At 45.8% G+C, this 19,517-nt stretch overlaps 1 protein-coding gene across 1 annotated transcript in view; it reads left to right on the forward strand.

Annotated features, from left to right (window-relative positions):
- EPHB1 (EPH receptor B1) overlaps positions 1-19,517 on the forward strand; it is a 277,930-nt gene that overhangs the window by 174,487 nt on the left and 83,926 nt on the right. The window contains exon 5 of the mRNA XM_023749311.1: positions 17,343-17,467. Coding sequence (XP_023605079.1) covers positions 17,343-17,467 — 125 coding nt within the window. The remainder of the gene's footprint in view (positions 1-17,342; positions 17,468-19,517) is intronic.

Genomic DNA, 19,517 nt, shown 5'->3' on the forward strand with positions numbered 1-19,517 from the left:
ATCAGATAAATGACAGGTATTGGTTTGTCCATTCTTTGAGGAAGGAGTGGGCACCAGAAAGGAGGACAGTGAAGTCTGCATCCCAGTGAGTTAACGATGAGGACATGAGGACTGGAGTGAAGCCGGAACCTGTGCACCTGGCACAGGCTGCTCCTGCTGCTCTGAGGAGCCTGTCTGTCTTTCCTCATCATATGTTTAGAGAAGCAACACTTTCCCCCTTACATTCCTGATGCCATCAGCAGTTTTATATCTGACATTTATATTCCACACAGCTCATGTATGGTCTGCTGTGCCGATTGCATGAGGAATACTAACATAGCCACCATGCCAGTAACGCAGACACAATCCGTTACTTAACTGAGTTTAAAAAATAAATACATTACTTCTGTTAATAGTCATAAGCCCCTTTAGTTTGTCCATTTTTAAGGCATTTATTTTGCTTTTTAGACAACTTTATTGAGGTATAATCTATACACCACAAAATTCATCTCTTTTAAGGATGCAGTTCTAAGGTTTTAGTGCGATTTTTTTTTACTTAAAATTTTTTTAAATTATAGTTGACATACAATATTATATTTGTTTCAGATGTACAACCCAATGATTAGTCATTATATCTCTTGCTAAGTGATCATCCTGATAAATCTTGTACCCATCTGATACCATACATAGTTACTACAATATTATTGACTGTATTCCCCCGTAACTACCAATTTGTACTTCTTAATCCCTTCAGCTTTTTCACACATTCCTTTAGGCCCCTCTCATCTGGCAACCCTCAAAATGTTCTCTGTGTCTATGAGTCTGTTTCTGTTCTGCTTGTTTCTTTTGTTTTTTTTTTTAATTCAATTGTTGATAGATATGTATTTATTGCCATCTTTTCTTGTTAAAGGAGACGCTTTAATATTGGTTTGTAGTGATGAACTCCTTGAACTTTTTCCTGTCTGGGAACTCCTTATATATTCTTTACTTCTAAATGATAGCTTTGCTAGGTAGAGTAATTAATCTTGATTGTAGATCCTTGCTTTTCATCACTTTGAATATTTCTTGCCACTCCCATTTGGCCTGAAAAGTTTCTATTGAGAAATCTGTTGGAGCTCTCTTGTAGGTAACTAACTGCTTTTCTCTTGCTGCTCTTAAGGTTCTCCTTTGTCTTTATCCTTTGGCATATTAATTAAATGTGGTGTTCTTGGAATGGGCCTCCTTGCGTTCATCTTATTTTGGACTCCGTGCTTCCTGGACTTGTATGTCTATTTCCTCTATCAGTTTAGGGAAGTTTTTCATCATTATTTTTTTACAGAAGTTTTCAATTTCTTGCTCTCTCTCTCTTCTCTTTCTGGAGGGGGAGATCCAGAAAAGGGACAATGGCCTGTGCCAGCACTCTGTCTGGGAGAAACCTGCCCCTCCAAGTCTCACCCCTAAGCCAGACAATTCAGTTCCTCCCCTTATGTCTCTTGTGCCTTTCAAGCTGCTGCCCCAGTGCTGGAGCTCAGAGGGAGTGAGTTCCAGTAAGTCTGTGCAGGCCCTTAAGAGCAACTTCTGGGACTCCAGCAGCCCTCCATCTCACTCAGCCACAATCCCTGCTGGTTATTACAAGCAGAAGTTATGACGACTTCTCTTCTTGGTACTGGAACCTTGGAGACTGGAATTCCTTGACCCTCAGGGGGGACCTCCACAGCCAAAATGTTGCTCCTGGTTTTTATCCACCACACGTAGGTGTGGGATCAGCCCATTCAGTGTCTTTGCCCCTCCTACCAGTCTCAGCGTGGCTTCTTCTTTATATCCTTAGTTGTAGAACTTCTGTTCAGCTAGATTTCAGGTGGTGCTGAATGATAGTGGTTCTGTAGTTTATTGGAAATTTTTATGTGGTTGTGGAAGGATGCAGGTACCACATTTACCTACACTGCCATCTTGACCAGAAGCCAAGGCATTTTTGAAGTTCCTAGACAATTAAAATTAGTCAGAGATACTACTTTTCCTACAAAAGAATTATCTAGCCCACCAATTTCTCTGAATACATCACCTAATTTGCATTATTCCTTAGTTAAATATAGTATTTGCATGCATAAAGAATAATCTTTGAATATGAAAGGAATTTTATGATATTGCAATATATTGAGCTCTTTGGAGGAAAGATATTATGTAAATCTCAAAATTAAATATTAAAACAATATTGCACTGCTGCCTGTAAAAATTTAGAGTGTTAAGATCCATATGCTAAAACTAGTTCATTTTTAAGGGCTGGTCTCATTGGAAATTAGCAGGCAAACTTTGCTCCAGAGCAGAGAAAAGATTGAGTTAGAACTTTAAAGAGACTGGAATGACTTTAAAGAAAACTTTTATTGAAGTTAATGAAGAAAAGTTTACAAACCCTAAGCAAATGAAATTTTCACTCTGCTTAATCCAATTTCATTGCTTTCTTCTCATTGTTAATTCTAAAAAGATTGTTTCTATTGTTTCTTAAGCCCTGGCATTGACAAGGAACTTCTGAGTGGCCTTAGAAAGGTCCTGGCCATTTGCAGATGATAGTGTGTTTCCTGCTGAGCTGAGCAGGTCAGCACATAGCACTGCTCATGACCAAAGCTGTGGTTCCCCCGGGAGCCCTGGGGCTCTCCACTACATGGTGAGCTCTGCAGAGAAGCAGATTTTACCACATGCTTCAGGCTCATGAGAGAGCAACCACACAGCACTAGGCACCGAGACCCTTGATAAATATTTGCCCGTTTCCTTTAGCCCCCACATAGGAGTTAATATATATGTTTGGCTGGTGTGTGGGAATCGAATATGTCCTCGTGGCCCACAGTCGCCAGATGATCCCTCCAGGTCAGCCAGGTAACTAGGTATCTTCCTCCTCTGTGGCTCCTAGAAGAAAAACTTGAGGGAATGATTTTTTTCATTTTTTAAAATATGGTTTATTGATTTTAGAGAGAGGAAGAGAGAGAGAGAGAGAGAGAGAGAGAGAGAGAGAGAGAGAGAGAAATAGCAGTGGGAGAGCAACATTAATTGGCTGCCTCCTGCATGCCCCCTATTGAGGATTGAGCCCACAACCCGGACATGTGCCCTGACCAGGAATCAAACTAGCTACCTCTTGGTACATGGGATGCTGCTCAATCCACTGAGCCACACCAGCCAGATGAGGGGATGATTTTAGAATGATGCTAGGAGCCCTGATCCACTTAGAACGCAGTGACATTCAACCACACTCAAAGGGGTTGTTTGTTTGTTTAAGCACTTTAACTTTGGAACTGTATTCATCCATTTAACACAGTCTTTGTGGCTACTTTCCACATGCTGACTCACTGGTTTCTGTTCTATTCATTCACTTACTCAACAAATATTTTTGGAGGCCTTCTGTGCGTCATGCATGCACTGCTCCAGACACTGGGAACACAGTAGCAAACAACACACAAAAGCCCATGCCTTGTGAAGCTCACATGCTAGTCCACAGCACTTGTGGAGACTGGGATGAGAGACCCAGAAAAGTCACATGAGCAGGTGACTAACTGGGGACTCTAGGGGGCCCTCCGCTAGGCTCTTGGTTTCTTAACCTGCAGTGGTACCAGCTCTCACTTTCCAAACCTTAAGATGTAACCACATGTGGTTGCTAGAGAGCATTTCAATCTGTGGTGGTTGTTGCTATACGGTGACAGTGTTGGGTGGGATATTTTATTGTTCACTGACTGACCAATTTGAACTCAGGTGGACGAATATGCAGTGGTTGAATGTGGGAATTCTCCCTGTTCCAGGTCCTGAGCAGTGGTTAGTTATGCTGCTAACAGCTGGAGGGCAGCTGAGAATGCCCAACCTGCTGCATCCTTGCGAGGATGATTAGAGGGCATCTGTTTTCTTATTTCACCTCATCTTGCACCAGACACTACAGCTACATGGCTTGTTGAGTGAAAATGGGACTGCTGGCCATGAGACTGTCATAAGCTCCTTACTCTCTTCAAAGGGCAAGTGAGATTGTTACAACCATCATGGCAGAGGTCATCTACAGTTGGATTAGGAGATGGTTGCCGTTTGCCTCTATCATGGCACAGGTCATCTACAATTGGATTAGGACAGTGGTTGGCAAACTGCGGCTCTCGAGCCACATGCGGCTCTTTGGCCCCTTGAGTGTGGCTCTTCCACAAAATACCGACTTCTGCGCATGGGTACGTGTGTGCCCGCACGTGGTATTTTGTGGAAGAGCCACACTCAAGGGGCCAAAGAGCCGCATGTGGCTCGCGAGCCGAAGTTTGCTGACCACTGGATTAGGAGATAGTTGCTGTTGGCCCTGGCGACGTGGGGAGGAAGGAGGAGGTGTCTACTCCATGAGCCGACTGTAATCTCCAGGAGAGCAGGTCCTGTATCCATTGTATTAGCTTGTTCCCCAGAGTCTAGCTAGGTGCCTGAAATAATAGCACTTAATAAGTATTCATTGAATAAATTAATAAATTATCAAGTAACGTATGTCTTTCTTAAATCTGCGGCATCAAGAAATGGTGCAGCTTGAGTTCTCTCTGTGATCTTTCCTTCGTCCAGCACTTTTGGGCGGGTGCTCTGATTGGAGTTAAGCCCCTACATTCTCCCAGATGTTGGTGAGATTTGGGATGTCCTAGGTGCACTATCCTCTAAAAACATGGCCCTGTGAGAAGCACCTGCCATGCCCTGTCCTGCCTGCCCCACGCCCCCACAGGCAGGGACCCAGCTGCTGGAGCAAGCCCTGTTGCGGGTAGCTGGGATGGCATTCCAAAGCTGTTGTCTGTCCACCTGCATGCCAGCTCCGTGCCTATCATTTTCACAGCACCATCCATGTTAAACAGGCAGGAGCACCAGGGGTTTTTGAATACAGCAATTAACAAAACAGTAATCAAGCTAAGTGTTTAATTTCAGAAAATTAACATCTTCTCTGAGCGGATGTGAGAGATGGGGGGAAAAGGCACATTAAATGCTCTGGGTAAATAAAGGCAGTGCTGGACCACAAATATTTCCCAGTGCAAGGAAGACTGCCAACCCCCCAGGCCTTGGGTTCAGTTTCCTTATGAGAGCTGAGCTATAGAATTGAGTCCTTTAAATGTGTGTCTTCCTTCCTTCCTTCCTTCCTTCCTTCCTTCCTTCCTTCCTTCCTTCCTTCCTTCCTTCCTTCCTTCCTTCCTTTCTCTCTCTCTCTCTCTCTCTCTCTCTCTCCCCCTCCCTCCCTCCCTCCCTCCCCCTCCCTCTCTTTCCCCTTCCCCTTCCCTTCCCCTTCCCTTCCCTTCCCTTCCCTTCCCTTCCCTTCCCTTCCCTTTTCTCTCCCTCTCCCTCTCCCTCCCCTTCTCCCCCTCTCTGGACAGAGCAAAGGCTTCATCTCTCCAGAACTCAGGGTGTTCATTTGTGCCCCTCTGAGCCTGTCTGCACCATAGAAGATCCTGACATCTGTTGTCTTTTTGTGAACTGTACTGTTACAAGGATGACGCAATGAGTTGTTGGATGTGCACTAGTTCCTTATGTGTGTAGGCCATATTTCTTCTGATAGAGCAGGTCTCACTCCTCCAGTAACCCCTGCACCTCAGCACGGTATCCTCTATTCCAGGTTATCCCAGTTGGCCTTGCATAATGGTCACAGTCTGATGGTGCCTCCTAAACCAGCTGGCTGGCATTTGTTTGCAGGACCAGGTTTGCATGTGGGAAGGGAAGCTTGTGAGGAGGTGGCTGTGTGAGAGGCTGGGTGAAGACAGGACCTCTGGTACCTATTGGCTCATGTGATGGACTGGAATGGAGTGAGAGCACAGGGCAAGGACTGGGAGGGAAAGGAAGGCAGCTTTGCAGGGAGGGGAGGGGCATACTGAGGTTTGAGCACGAGAGGAAGCCTCGAGGCTCAGTGACGAGGTGCCCCAGCTAAGCGGGAGGCAGCGATGCCGAGAAGGCTGTTGGGTTGGGTGGAGTGGGGCACTGCCTGAGGGAGTATTGGGGAACTGTGTTCTCACAGGGCCATTGATCCTCAGGTAGGGGACTGGTGATCTGGCTCAGTGAGCATCTTTCCTATGGAGGGCTCTAAGGCACTAACATGGAAAACAAAGCTACAGAATGAAAGGATGCTTCGCAAATACTTGGGAGACGTGTCAGGGGCTCCCAGAAATGTTCAGGGAAGGCGGCTTCAGTTCTGTGCATATGTGGTTTGAGGAGATTTGGGGTACCCAAGTTGCGGTATTATTTATGCAGCTGAATATTGAGGCTTCTGTTTTCTCTGTGAGGTAGTAGGTAAGCTTGGTTGCTGAATGAAGGGAAAGATTGGGATTGAATGATTGAGGAGAATGGACAAAGGTTAGCAGTGTCATTGCAGAGAATGGGAGATGGGCTTGACCAGAGTCAATGTTTCCAGAAATGTTGAGGGTCATTTGAAGTTGATCATGTATTTACAAAGCTGCCGGTATGCCCTGTTTGTTTATCTGACTTTCTCAGCAGTGCATGGCTGCTGGAGAGCAGACCCTCCAGGAAGTTGATTGACCATGGGTCTCTCTTGGGTTGAATTTTGCTGGTTGTATCCTATGAAAACATAAAGGCAACTCATGCCTGAGGGTAAGGGGAGTATTGCCAATTATGTTATTGCAAAGATGGAACTTAAGCTGGTTAATGAGGGATATTAATGAGGGATATGAATGAAGGAGAGGCTGATGCATTGGGTAGAAGTCAAGACTTAGAGAGCAAGATGAGGCCAACAAGAGTGGGCTCATCAGAGGTCATGGTCAAGAAGCAGAACAGTTGGATTTGTGGCTTTGAAAATGGAGCAACTTCAGGTGAGGCCAAATCCAAGTGTGCAAAGGGAATGGGCAGACATGGAAGAGTGGAGGGGGTCAGCTATTCAAATGGATGTTAAAGTCACCCCCAGGAGGGCCACGCTCAGGATGGAGACAACGACAGAGCTGGAAGCCCAAGTCTTCAACAAGTTGGGGAGTGATGGTGGGAGACAGCACATAGTGGTCTCAAGCTTGGAGAGTGGCAGCCCAGCCAATGGAATTTTTAGAGGGTGTAGGAGATGGTGAGCAATGGGGTGGAAGAAATGACAAGGAACAGGAGTACACAGCCCACTTCCTGACCTTGAGGTGTGCCCAGTGTAAAATCATAAACTGCCACACTTGAGAGGGCTGGAGAGCAGAGGTATCCTGGGGAGTCAGGGTCAAGGGGACCCTTGTGGGGATGGCGGTGTGAGGATGGACATTGCAGAGTGGAAACTTGCCTGCAGGAGGAAGGGCTCCTTAAGTCCAAGACACTTAGACCTCAGGCCCAGGAGGACAGTCACAGGTCCAGCTTCCCTGCCCACTGCTGGTGGCAGTGATGTCAGCCTTAGGGTGGTGGTGGTGGGTCCCCCAGCTGTAATACGTGCTCTGCTGAACAGGGGTGCATGACAGCCAGGGAGTAAGGGGCACACAACCTCTCTCCTGAGGCTGCCCCAGTGCCAGTGTTTCCAATGAACTGACTTCTGTGATTAAACAGTCAACAAACCAGAGCTGCTCCTCCTTTGGTCCCACACCAGGGAAGGCTGGCAGGCCTGTGGGAGGCGGAGCTAAGCGCTCCCCAGGTGCCACATGAGCTCTGATGGGTCTGTCTTCAGCGGCCCTCATAGCCATCCTGGGATGCCTGCCTACAACAGGCATCACCTGACAGTTACCTCTATACACTCACTCATCTCTTTACAGCCTCCTGCCTCCACAGGCTGTCCTTTCCTGGTATACCTTCAAATTTCCACTCTGTAATGTCCAACTTTGAGCTCTAAGGAGCCAGGAGAGGGGATCTAGGAGGCAGGATGAGCTCTAAGGAGCCAGGAGAGGGGATCTAGGAGGCAGGAGGGACCTCAGGACCCCACTAACCAGGAGGCCTCCTACCTCCCTGAGGGATCAGGCAGCATTTATCCATGAGTGATGTGATCCTGACTCCCTTTGCCTGTGCTGAGCATCCTCAAGGGGCTCTGAAAAGGCTGGGTGTGTGAGTGTAGGGGAGGGAATAGAGGGCCCACACTGGGACAGGAGGCTATTTCTGGCTCTGCCCTAGACTGCTGAGGACTTAGGAGAGCCATTTTCCCTCTCTCCCCCTCAGTGCTCTAATCCATACATTGTTAGAGTTGACAGAAAACTAAATGACCTCAGATGTTCTTTCAAAATGGAACATTCTGATTTCCAGATTTCTAGACAAACAGTTCTCACACTGGCGCCTGTATCAGAGTCCCCTAGAGGGCTTGTTAAAACACAGATTTCTGAGCCCCACTCCCCGAGTTTCTGATTCAGTAAACCTGGGTGGAGCTCCAGATTCTGCCTTTTCTACCAGTCCCCAGGTGATGCTGATCGGGGACCACATTTTGGGAGTCAGCAGGGACAGGTGGATGATCCCAATAAATACACCTCCCCTACCCCGAATCAGAAGCAGTATCAGAAACGAAGGCCTCTGCTATAAACCTACATCCCTACAGCAGCCCCCAACCCCAGTTGTCACACTTCCTTGGCTTAGAACCAAACACATGAAGGAGGCCCCTGTCTGGGGGTGAGGGACTGACTCAGTCACTCAGGCCTGAACCCTCATTTTCTCTCCCTTCCCCACATCATCGAACTCATGACGAGACTCGGCCAATATTCTACAATGGTGTCAAACAGGTGCCACCTTCCCAAAGCAGTCCTCTGTTCCAAGGTAACTCCAAGGTAGAGAGGGAGATTGGAAGGGGTGTCAGGGTCATCTCAAGGCACAGCCCAGAGCAAAAGCCAAGAAGCCAATGTCCACAATAGGGAAAAACAATTAGAAAAATAATTAATTCTGCTTTTGTATTCATACCCAGTCTCCAAACTAATTGCTTATTTGTTTAATCTACTTTGACCACAAGTGTTACTGCACCAAAAATATTTAATGAGTCAGGCCTCCTAATGTAAAATTCCAGCATATTTGTGCAATGAAATGAATTTTCAACAGAAGGAGAACCTGTTATCTAAGTACCTTCTCAAGAGAGTTATCTCCTAAAATAGAAATGTCAGAGGAAACAACTGATCTATGCACAATTGATCACACGATTCATCTTTTGCACAGTTTACTTGTGTGTAAACTGTTCTTCTTTGTCATCAGTACTAGTGGGCCTGAAGTCTTTAGCTAACATTTAAATGTAGATTTTTTTTCTAAGAATGTGTTTCAGCCCTAGCTGGTTTGGCACAGCAGTTAGAGTGTTGGCCTGCAGACTGAAGGTTCGGTTCGAGGGTTTGATTCTGGTCAAGGGCACGTACCTGGGTTGCAGGCTTGATCCCTGGCCCAGTCAGGGTGTGTGTGGGAGGCAACCAGTCAATGTGTCTGTCTTGCATTGTTGTTTCTCTCTCGCTCTGACTCTTTCCCTCCCTTCCATTCTCTATAAAAAAAAAATCAATGGAAAAAATATCCTCAGGTGAGGATTAACATCAACAGCAACAAAAAACAAACAATGTTTCATATAACCCACCACTCCCAACTTTTCGCTCCAAACCTCATCGCCCATACCTTTTAGGCATTCGCAGCATTTCATCAGAGGCCTCAGGGGACTTCTGGAGGCTGCCCGGCATTTTTGGGTCTCTCTGTGGACCTTTCAGATTCTGGGTTTGGGAGATAGAAAATGGACTGGCTTCAGGGCTCTGGGGCTCCCACTTCTGATACAGCCAGATAAGCCCTGAATTATTCTATTTTTGCACTAGGCTTCAAGGAAAATTTTGTTGGGAGAAAGGATTCCATAGCCCCAAAAGAAGATAAGTTAATAAACTACCAACATTAGGGTAACATTTCGCTGACACATCCCAGTGAGATGGGGCTAGCCTGCCCCAGCCTCTCGGTTTCTGCCTGTCCCGTTCCCTGGTACTGCCATCTTCCTCCCCAGGTGCCCACTGCAGAATCACAACCTGCCACCCCCCACCCACCCGCTGCCACATCTTTCTCCTTTAGAGACCAATATGCATGTTAAGTGCAGCTACGTGTTTCTCTGATCCCTTTTACTTCTGATGTTTTTAGAGAAGGTCCTGCAATCATTCCAGTGAAGGTAAACTTTTAGAGGCTCACACGGTGGGAAGAGGCTGGAACCCTGACATCTGCCCTAAGGAATTGATTCCAGTGATGGAGGGCACTGGAAAGCTAGATCAACATGCACTGTGTCCCAAGGCAGCAATTTCAGGCCATTAAGTTATTAAAGTAAGGACTTTGAGTGGGAGGAGGGAAGGGTTGGTCTGGTGAGCCTGCCGGGGCAGGGCTAAGCCAAGGCACAGTGAGGCCTGATTTGGGCCTGTCAAGGCTGGGTGGGGTTATGCAGAGAGGTGGCCAGAAGGGCTGGTCAACAGGCAGAGATCCCAAAAGCTGAGTTTTGCTGGGACGTGGCGAGTGGAGCAGTTCAATGAGAGCAGTGGCTTCCTGAGAGGGAACAGAGGGAGGCGATCTGGACAGGCCAGTGGCCGTCACATTGTCAAATTAAGAGAGGGAGTTGGGACTTTTCCCAATGGGGAGCCATTGAAGGTTCTTAAGCATCAGAAGAAGGTGGGTAAATTGAGCTTTGGAACGATTAACTGGCTGCAGACAGTGAAGAGGTGAAGAGGTAGACAGGGAGTTGGGACAGGACATTAGGTGTAAGGAGATACTGGTGGCAAGTCCAGGAGAAAGGCGGGGCCAAGCCAATAGAGCATTGTTGACTCCTTGGCCTGAGCCCTAGCATAGGAAGGATGGGCAGTGGCACGTCCCCTCCCCCTGAGTCACAAGGTCAGGGCACCCCATCGTTTACTTCCTAGATGTTACTTTCCAGAAAAACTCAGCTGTGACCTCAGCTCCTAGGGCAGGTGAGAGGTGGCCTCAGAACAAGGCTGTTTCTGGAATGATTTTCACCCATAGAAGTACCATTTTTTTTCCTTTAGATGAGATTTGCTGAACTCTGAAATTGTTTCGTATTTTTATAACCCCTTCAAACATTTCACTCCAATAGATCAACTTGATTTTGAATGTATGGTGTTATGCTATTATTTTTGTTTAAAACATAAATTGATGTCTTAAATAAAATAGTTTAACATAATAAACTGTTATATGATTTACTATATCCCAAATGGATTATGGTTAAAACTGTTTAAAGAATTACTTTGACACAAAAATCAATTAAGACATTAGGAAATAATTTTAATAAGCAAAGATAATACATTAGAATTTAGCAATTGTCCTAGGGAAAAAAAACACCATTAACTTATTCTCACATTTTGAAATCTGAGATGCTTAATTGTTAAGGGGAAGTTCCCCTATCAAATAAGGAAAACAAAATGAAGAAGAAGAAAACTTTGTATGTGACCAAGTCATTAACTAAATTAAAAGGTCAAGAAATGTTATAAACATAAAATTATGGGTCAGGTGAACCTGAGATATGACTTCAAGACTTCTGCACAATAAGACTCAGGGTCCAGACAGGCCAGCGTGGCTCAGTGGTTGAGCATCGACCTATGAACCAGGAGGTCACGGTTCAATTCCCAGTCAGGGCACATGCCCAGGTTGCAGGCTCGATCCCCAGTGTGGAATGTGCAGGAGGCAGCCAACCAATGATTTTCTCTCACATTGATGTTTATATCTATCCCTCCCACTCCCTTCCTCTCTGAAATCAATAAAAATTAACTTCTAAGATAGATTCACGCCACCATTTCAGACCCAGGATTGCAGGCCCTGGGACCTCTTTTGGTGCCCTTCTTACAGTCGGAGGGCTGGCTGATGGTCAGCCAGACCCCATCCCCGATGCCACTGACAGTGACCTGTTTGGGCCAACAGTTGTCCCTTGTCACCAATGCGTTCTTTCCTAACTTGCAGCCAGGGCCATCCTGCCCCTACAATTTATCCACATCTCATTTGTCAGTCTAGGCGAGAACATTCTGTGCCCTTTCTCTGCTGTAAGTGATAAACTATCTTGGATCTGCCTGCTTCAAAAGCAGTTCGGAAGTGAGAGCTCCCCAAAGTCTTCCTGGGCAAAAACAGAGACAAGGCCTCACTCGCTCAGCCTGCCTTTGTGTTGTCTTCATCCCTGAGCCCCTTGAACAATGAGATTTGAAGTTGGAGTGTCTTTCTGCTTCAGGCACATGAAAGGGCCTCTTCTATTGGTTCTCTCATCAGACACTCCTGGTTCTGATTCTGCTCAAACCCTGGTTGATTTTTTCTCGGTGGCAGGCAGGCCACTCTTCGTTGTTTCCTACTCTCCTCTTTGGATCCCAGCTTCCTGCTTTACCTGGTAAAGACAGGGTGCAGGGCAATTCTGATTCTGTTTGTTTTATTTTTTGTTTGTTTGGTTTTAGTATATCCTCTTTCTTAAGCTATCAGTACCTTCTTTCCAAATAGCCCCCAAACTAATTTTTTTTAACTTTTCCTACAGAAAGGTCCATATTTGCTTCTTTGCTAATTTTTAATAATTTTGTGAACTCTTTCTTTTCATTTCCTTTTTCTCAGTAGAATGCTTATTTTAATCAAAAGCGTTCTGTGTGCTTGTGAGGGAGAGACTCTTTCAAGCATTAGGTGAAACTGCCTCTTCATCTGAGGATGCAAGTTTATGGAGAAAAGACAACTGGCCGGAACTTCCGGTTGGAACCAGCATTATCTATGGGTCACAGGGCTGCTTCTCTGAACTAACCTTCCCATCCCTCCATAGCCTGCCTTCGTTTTGCTAGGAGCAGTTGGTGTTTAAATGGATCCCTGAGCTCATTTTAATGTTCTCTTTCGTCTGAAGGCTTCATAGCATGTAAAACAGCATATCTAAAGGTGGCATTGCATTTGGAGAAGGAAAATAATAACAAATGTACCACGGTAGTTGATCACCAATGGCAGAGCACCAAATGTAAGCTGCCCCTGATTTTTAGGCAGCAAGAATAACGCTTTTTCACATTCTCCCATGTGCTAAGTTCCATCTCAATTAAAATGTAAGGCCTTTAGAATGACCTGTGTGAGGATAAAGTCTGCTACAGGGTCTGTGAGCATCGTGTCATCTCCATAAATCTAAGAAATGCAGGCGGCGGGAACTTCACCCTCTGGCAGCTTCTCCTGGATGTGGCCGCCGGGAGGTCCTTGCCATCTCTGTTACAGGGTCGTTTCTCTCAGTGGGTTTTGCCTATTGATTGCCTCTGGATCACCCTGCCCTGTGGTTGCCTCTTTACCATCTGACCCCATCTAGACTCCAAGGTCCTTCAGGACAGAGCTGCGATTTTCCTCTTTGTCCTTCTATCCCCAACAATTAGATCAGGGGCCTGGCACAATGTTTGGCAAATATATTGAGTCTTGAATGATGGCTTTCCAAGGATTAGAGGCAAAGAAAATGACTAAGCCCACCAAAATCCTCAGGTCGTTAGGATTAATCTTTCCAATTTTAATACATGATGCCTCAGCTCTCCAGGCAGAAAGACCCCGAAAAGCTGTATGGTACTGACATGATTAACAACATGGAAATCGTGTTTCACACGGATCTGAAATGACACCTGCCCTGCACAGCAAGTGTGGCAGGGGGAGCAGGTTCATGGGAGCCACTCTCTGTCCATCTTGGTGGGCCCATTGGGCTCCCCCAATGGTCTTACTGATTCTGGAAGCTTCCTCACCTTCCCTGAAGTGACTTCATGCTTTCCATGTCTCTGCGCATGCACACAAGGTCTTGGAAAAGATGATCGTGAGCCATCCACATGGTTAACCATCCAGCCTGTTGCTAAATCCATGCTCAGTCCCTAGTTTCATTTTATGTGACTTAGCAGTTGGGTTCACACATTCTCTCCTCCGGGGAACGCTGATTGCCACTTGGTTTCTAGGTGATCACATCTTCTGTTTCCTTTTACCTCCCTGGTCTTTTTTTTCTCAGGACCCTTGGCTGTTTTCTCCTCATTTCCTGAATCTTTGAATATATTTCTGTTTTACTCATTCTCTTGGGGATCTCTGTCAGTCCCGCTGTTTTCAGTATCCTTGAAATACTGATGACTCTAAATTTCCTTCTCCAGACTGGACCTCTTATACATGCTTTTGCCTATCCAGCATCTACTCTGGGCCATCTTGGGCATCTTCCACCCATTGGAGCACTTGCTCTTTCTTCCCCAAATGCTTCTGCCTGATCTCAGTTCATGGCAGCCCCACTCTTCCAGTTGCTCAGGCCAAGATCTTAGAATCATTTTGATGCTTCTGTTTCTTCCACATCCCACATCTATTGAGATACTTTAAATGTATTAGGTCTTTCAGCTTTGCACACGGTCTCTGCATTCTATTCTCAATAGGGTAATACTATACAGCATAGGGTGATACTGTTAACTTGCAAGTCAGAGTATGTCCCTCCCATGTTTAGGACCCTCGCATGGCTCCCCACCTCACTCAGAATAGAATCCAAAGTCTTCTTAGTGTCCCTTAGGGTCCTACCCTTTGTGGCCTTGTTTCTGTTCCAGTCCCAGTGGCTCTTTGCTATTCTCCTGAAACACCAGGCTGATCCCAGATCAGAAGCTTTGCCCTGGCCCCTTTCTTGAAAATGCTCCTCTCTCAGGTATTCTCCTGGCTTCCACCTTCCATCCTTCAACCCTATGTTCCTGCATCTATTTCTCAGGCAAGGCTTTGCTGACCACATGGTTTGGAATTGCAGCCTTCTCCGGCCAGTCTCTGACACTTTGCCATTCTGTATTCCTTCTCTTCTCCATTTTTTTCCTGTTGTACTTAAGATTTTTAACATAGCTTATGACTGATTGATTTATTATATCTAGTCTCTGAATCCTTCCACTAGAAAATATGGTCTGCAAGGGCAGGAAATTTTATTTAATTCACTACAGAATCCCTAGAACTTAGAATGGTGAGTGGCACATGGCTGATGCTCAATAAACATTTGTTTCATTAATTAATTAATGAATTGAACCATGATACTAAGTTGGGTGGGAGATAAGATGCATTTGATGTTTGAATCAGGATAAAAATTTATTCCAACTTACTAGATTAATAGGCCAAATTTAACACTGTAAATGCAAAGAGATCCATGTAAATCCCTGTAGTCAAAAGCCAATTCTATAGACAGAAGATAAGGACCACACCATGGGAAAACCTATAGGTGATATTTACCTATGATTTCAGAATTGAATAGCAGGGACTTGTCCTCAATCCAAAGGCTAACTGTCACATTCATAGATGTACAGTACACAGATTTCGGTAGATATTAGTTTAACTCTAATGTTTGCTGCTCAAAGAGCAGTGGGAGAATTGGGTTCACCTCTGGGCCTCATGCCTAAAGAGAGATTTAGATAACATGAGCCCCATTTGGAAAACAGCCACCTCAAGTGGCAGCATATCCTGGGAGAAATGTTTATAGCATCCGACCATTCTTTTCAGCAGAAAAGACTCGGGGGAGACCTAACTAGTTTCTGGAGCTATCTGACAAGCCATTCTGTGGAAAGGGAACATTGTATATTATTTCAGTTGGCAGAACTGAGACCAGCGGGAAGAAGACAGATTTCGGATAAGGATAAGGAAGACTGCAAATTGGTGAGAGTTACCCAAGTTTGGAGCAACAGCAAGAGGCAGTGAGCCTCCCATTGCTGGGGGCAGAGCAGAGCTGAGTGGAGACTGTTTGATAGGGAAACTGTAGGGGGATTCAGGACTGTATGAGCTCAGGCCCCCCATAGAGCAGACACCAAGGTGGGATTGGATGTGCCAGAGATTGGGAAAATGGGGTGGAAGCCAGAGGAGGCTGGACTGAAGGTCTGAAGGCCTGATCCTTCTGAAGAAGAGAGGAAAGGAAGGAGGATTGGGTAGGAAGAGCCTTGGACTGTGTTTGCTATAAGGAAGCATTGGTAAGTCCAAAGGGGAGACTTTGAGTAAAAGTTGCCCATCCAAAGAGTCAGGAATAGGACTATTTTAGCATCTCGGCCACTCCCAATCATTGGCTGGGAGCAACCTGTGGGAAGCAGGGCTCTCTGGGAATGTGGTGATGGATTGCAGACCCAGCAGCTGGGGCCATTAGTTAATTATGCTCCCAGCAGTAGAAGCTCTGAGGGGCACATTTTCACGGCCAGCACAAGGTCTCTAGTGGGAACTGTGCAAAGTCCCAGGTAGACACTCTGATTTTAATGACTCATCACAACACTCTCACACTGTGCTCTCTTTATGGATCCCTGGACTGTGAGCATCTCAGAGCAAGTGCTCTGCATTGCCACCCTCTGCCCAGGGCCCATCATGTACAGGTGCTCACTGAGGGTTCAGCAAGTGGTGAAGAATACATCCCCACCCCTCACCCCTCAGCATCTGTGACCTGGTAGCCATGCTCCGTAATTTCAGGTCTTAGAGGGGAATCTGTTAACTTAAATCAAGGATAGTAAATGTCGGTCAGCCACAGTCCCCAGGGAAAACCTATAAAGTGGAGCTTCTGTGAGGAAACGACCTTCCTCGCTACAGAAGTGCCAGGACTAAACGGAACAGCCCCTGAGTGGAGCGCAGACTGAAGCCTCATCCATTACCCGCCTCTTCCCCTAGAAAGACAACCCTCATTTGTTATTTCCAGACTGCTTTTATTTGACTTGCAACGTGTGAAAAATGTTGAATGGGGAAATAAATAACATTATTTCCAAACAGAGATTTCAGAATCACTTCACAGATTTTGGAATTATTATCCTGTTTCCAAATGTTTGGTTTGTGCATTGTTTCCTCATTTATATGTGCGAGCTCTTTATTGCAAATGTCCTCATTTGGAAAACTCTGACAGAAGTCTGAGAGAACTCTGCTGTTGGCCTGTGCTCATGACTTTCTTGAGAGATGCCTCTTCTCTTTCTTTAGAAATGCGTCAAAATCATACATGCAGTCCCAGAAAAGTGTTTGCTAGAACGTTCCTTTTTACTGCACAGCAATTCTGCACTGACCAGTTCCACTTCCTCACTATCCTCCCTTGCCTCCAGGTTCTCTTCCCTGCAGTCGCTCAGCTCATTACGGCAAGACTGAGTTTCCTTCAACACCTTCTGCTCAAAAGCATTCCATTGCTCCTCTTGTCCTACTGGCTAAAGCCTAGGTGTGTGCTTGTTGTCATGCCTTCCCTAATTGGCTTCAGCTTCCTCAGGCCACACTGTTTTTCCATGATTCCTCTGACCACCTCTTGTTTTGGTCAAGTCTTTCTCCTTTTTACCTGGAAGACACCATGTCCATTCCACCCCCTGCCCTCACACACGTTATCCTGCCCTAAATGATCACCTTTCACTCCTTTGTTATCAAACTCCATTCATTCTGCAACACACACAGGAAGATCTTCAGATCCGGTTCAGCTGATGGGAAAGAAAGGGCAGGATTCAAACCCAATGACATTTCTCTTCCTACTTATCTATGAAAGATGGCACTTCTCACGTAATTGAGGGTATGTTTATCTGCTCTGTCTCTTTCTCTCTCCACAGCCCCTTCCACTGTTCCTATCATGCACCAGGTCAGTGCCACCATGAGGAGCATCACCTTGTCATGGCCACAACCAGAGCAACCCAATGGCATCATCCTGGACTATGAAATCCGGTACTATGAGAAGGTGAGTCAGCTCAGTCTGCAGGCTTGCAAGACCCAGGGCCAGCCCCTGCTGCATGGGTATTACCCAGCTGAGGGCACAAGGAGACGGGTTGGAGGAAGTCCTAAGGGAGGTAGCAATCTGGTGATATAGGCCAGAGGCTTCCTGGGAGAGTTTCCAGGTCTTCTCTGGCAAAGCCTCCAAAATCCAGGCACTTTCTATACCAACTCAAGAGAGAACCTTCCAACCCACCACCCTGCTGTCAGCTCACTGGGCTGGTATGTGCAGGACTGATCCCATTCCCCCAGTCATGTGCAGATACTATAAAACTTCCAGAGGTCCCCTGAACTTTCTGAAGATTTTGTGGTTTTGTAGACTAGTTGTGTGTGTTTTTCAAAGTTTTTGATCAGGTACCTCACTATAAGATTGTTTACTTATAAATCATATGCATATATACTGCACTTAAGTACTTATGAAGGTTTAAATATTTCAATGGAAATTTAAAAGAATGAGATAGAAATTAATAGGAATAGAAACTTATATAGTATCTTTCTTGACTGCTCTTTAGCAGCAACTACTGGGGGCTACAGCAGAGCTGTGCTGCCAAGGCAGGAAAATGGTGCCCTGCAGAGTTGCCCCTGGCCTATTTGTGGGAGAAGCAGGGACTTCCTCCCACCATCGTGAACTGCAGCATTTGCAAACTCCCAGGAAAATGCCGTGCTTTCTATACTGACCTAACAGCACATCATTTGTAAAATCACCAAATTCGTTTATTTATTTGTTGAGTAATTTTTTTATTGAGGGCCTGCTATTTGACAGGTACTATTTTAGGCTATATTAGTGATGAAAACAAAGATTCCTCTCCTCAAGAGTCTCACTTTCCAATAAATGAGATAGATAATGAACAATGAATAATAACAAATGAAATCAGATAGTATGTTAGAAAATGAGTATTGTAAAAGGAAAAAAAAAAAACCAAGCAAGATAAATGGGATTAGTCAGATCAGGTTTGGGAGTGATATCAGTTGCAGAAATAAATGGATGGTAAATGTAATCCTCTTGGAGAAGGTAAGTTCTAAGTGAAGACCTGAAGGAAGTAAGAGTGTTGTGAAGCAGATATCTGGGGGACAGAGAGCTTGTGCAAAGGCCCTGAGGCAAGATCATGACCGGTGATTCAAGGAGCAAGGAGACCAGCATGACTGGAGTGGTGCGAGCAATAGGGAAATAGTAGACAGGAGAGAGGTAATCGGGGGAGGTGATAATCGTGGGCCTTAAGAACTTGAGCTTTCCCACTGAATGAGATGGGGGTCCATAGCAGGGTTAGGAGCAGAGGAGAGACAAAATCTGAAAGGATCATTTAGGCTCTTCTGTTGAAAATAGGCCTGCTAGATTGCAGTCATCTAAGACAAAGATGATGGTGGATTGAATCAGAGTGGAAGCATAAAGCTGATGAGACATAGTCAATTTCCAGATATACGAGCTAAAGACAGAGCCAACAAGATTTCCAACAGGTTGGATTTTGGATATGGGAGGTTTTAGCCTAACCCACTGGAAGGATGTAACCACCAGTGACTGAGAAAGGGATCGCTGTGGGTAGAGTATGTTTGGGGTGAGGGAAGGGACAGAAGTTCAGCTCGATGTCTAAAATGCCACTGGGATAGTCAGTGGAGATGAGGAGTAGGCAGCTAGATGTACAGGTCTGGAATTCAGGAGAGAGGACCAGATTAGAGATGTCTATTTGGATTTGACCATATGTAGATGTATGAAAGCCTGGAGCCTGAGTGAGATTATCCAGTGGGTGAATGGAAACAAGATGGAGACCTGCAGCCCTCCAACATGGAGGCAGTGTTGGACAGGGGGTGCAGCAGCACTGGGAAGCAGGAGGCCTAGCTTCCAGTGCCTTCCCTAACCAGCCAGCCATGCAGCTGCAGTCAAATTATTTAACCACCCTAGGTCACAGTTTTCACATTTGTAAAATGCTAGCAATTTACCCCCCTGAAAGTGGATGGCCAGATGGATCACCAATCTATTCTGTGAGGAGGGATGCCCTTCAGCCATTAGAGCCGAGCTTGCA

This window comes from Myotis lucifugus, unplaced genomic scaffold (genome assembly GCF_000147115.1).
Source record: "Myotis lucifugus unplaced genomic scaffold, Myoluc2.0 scaffold_8, whole genome shotgun sequence".
NCBI classification, from domain to species: domain Eukaryota; kingdom Metazoa; phylum Chordata; class Mammalia; order Chiroptera; family Vespertilionidae; genus Myotis; species Myotis lucifugus.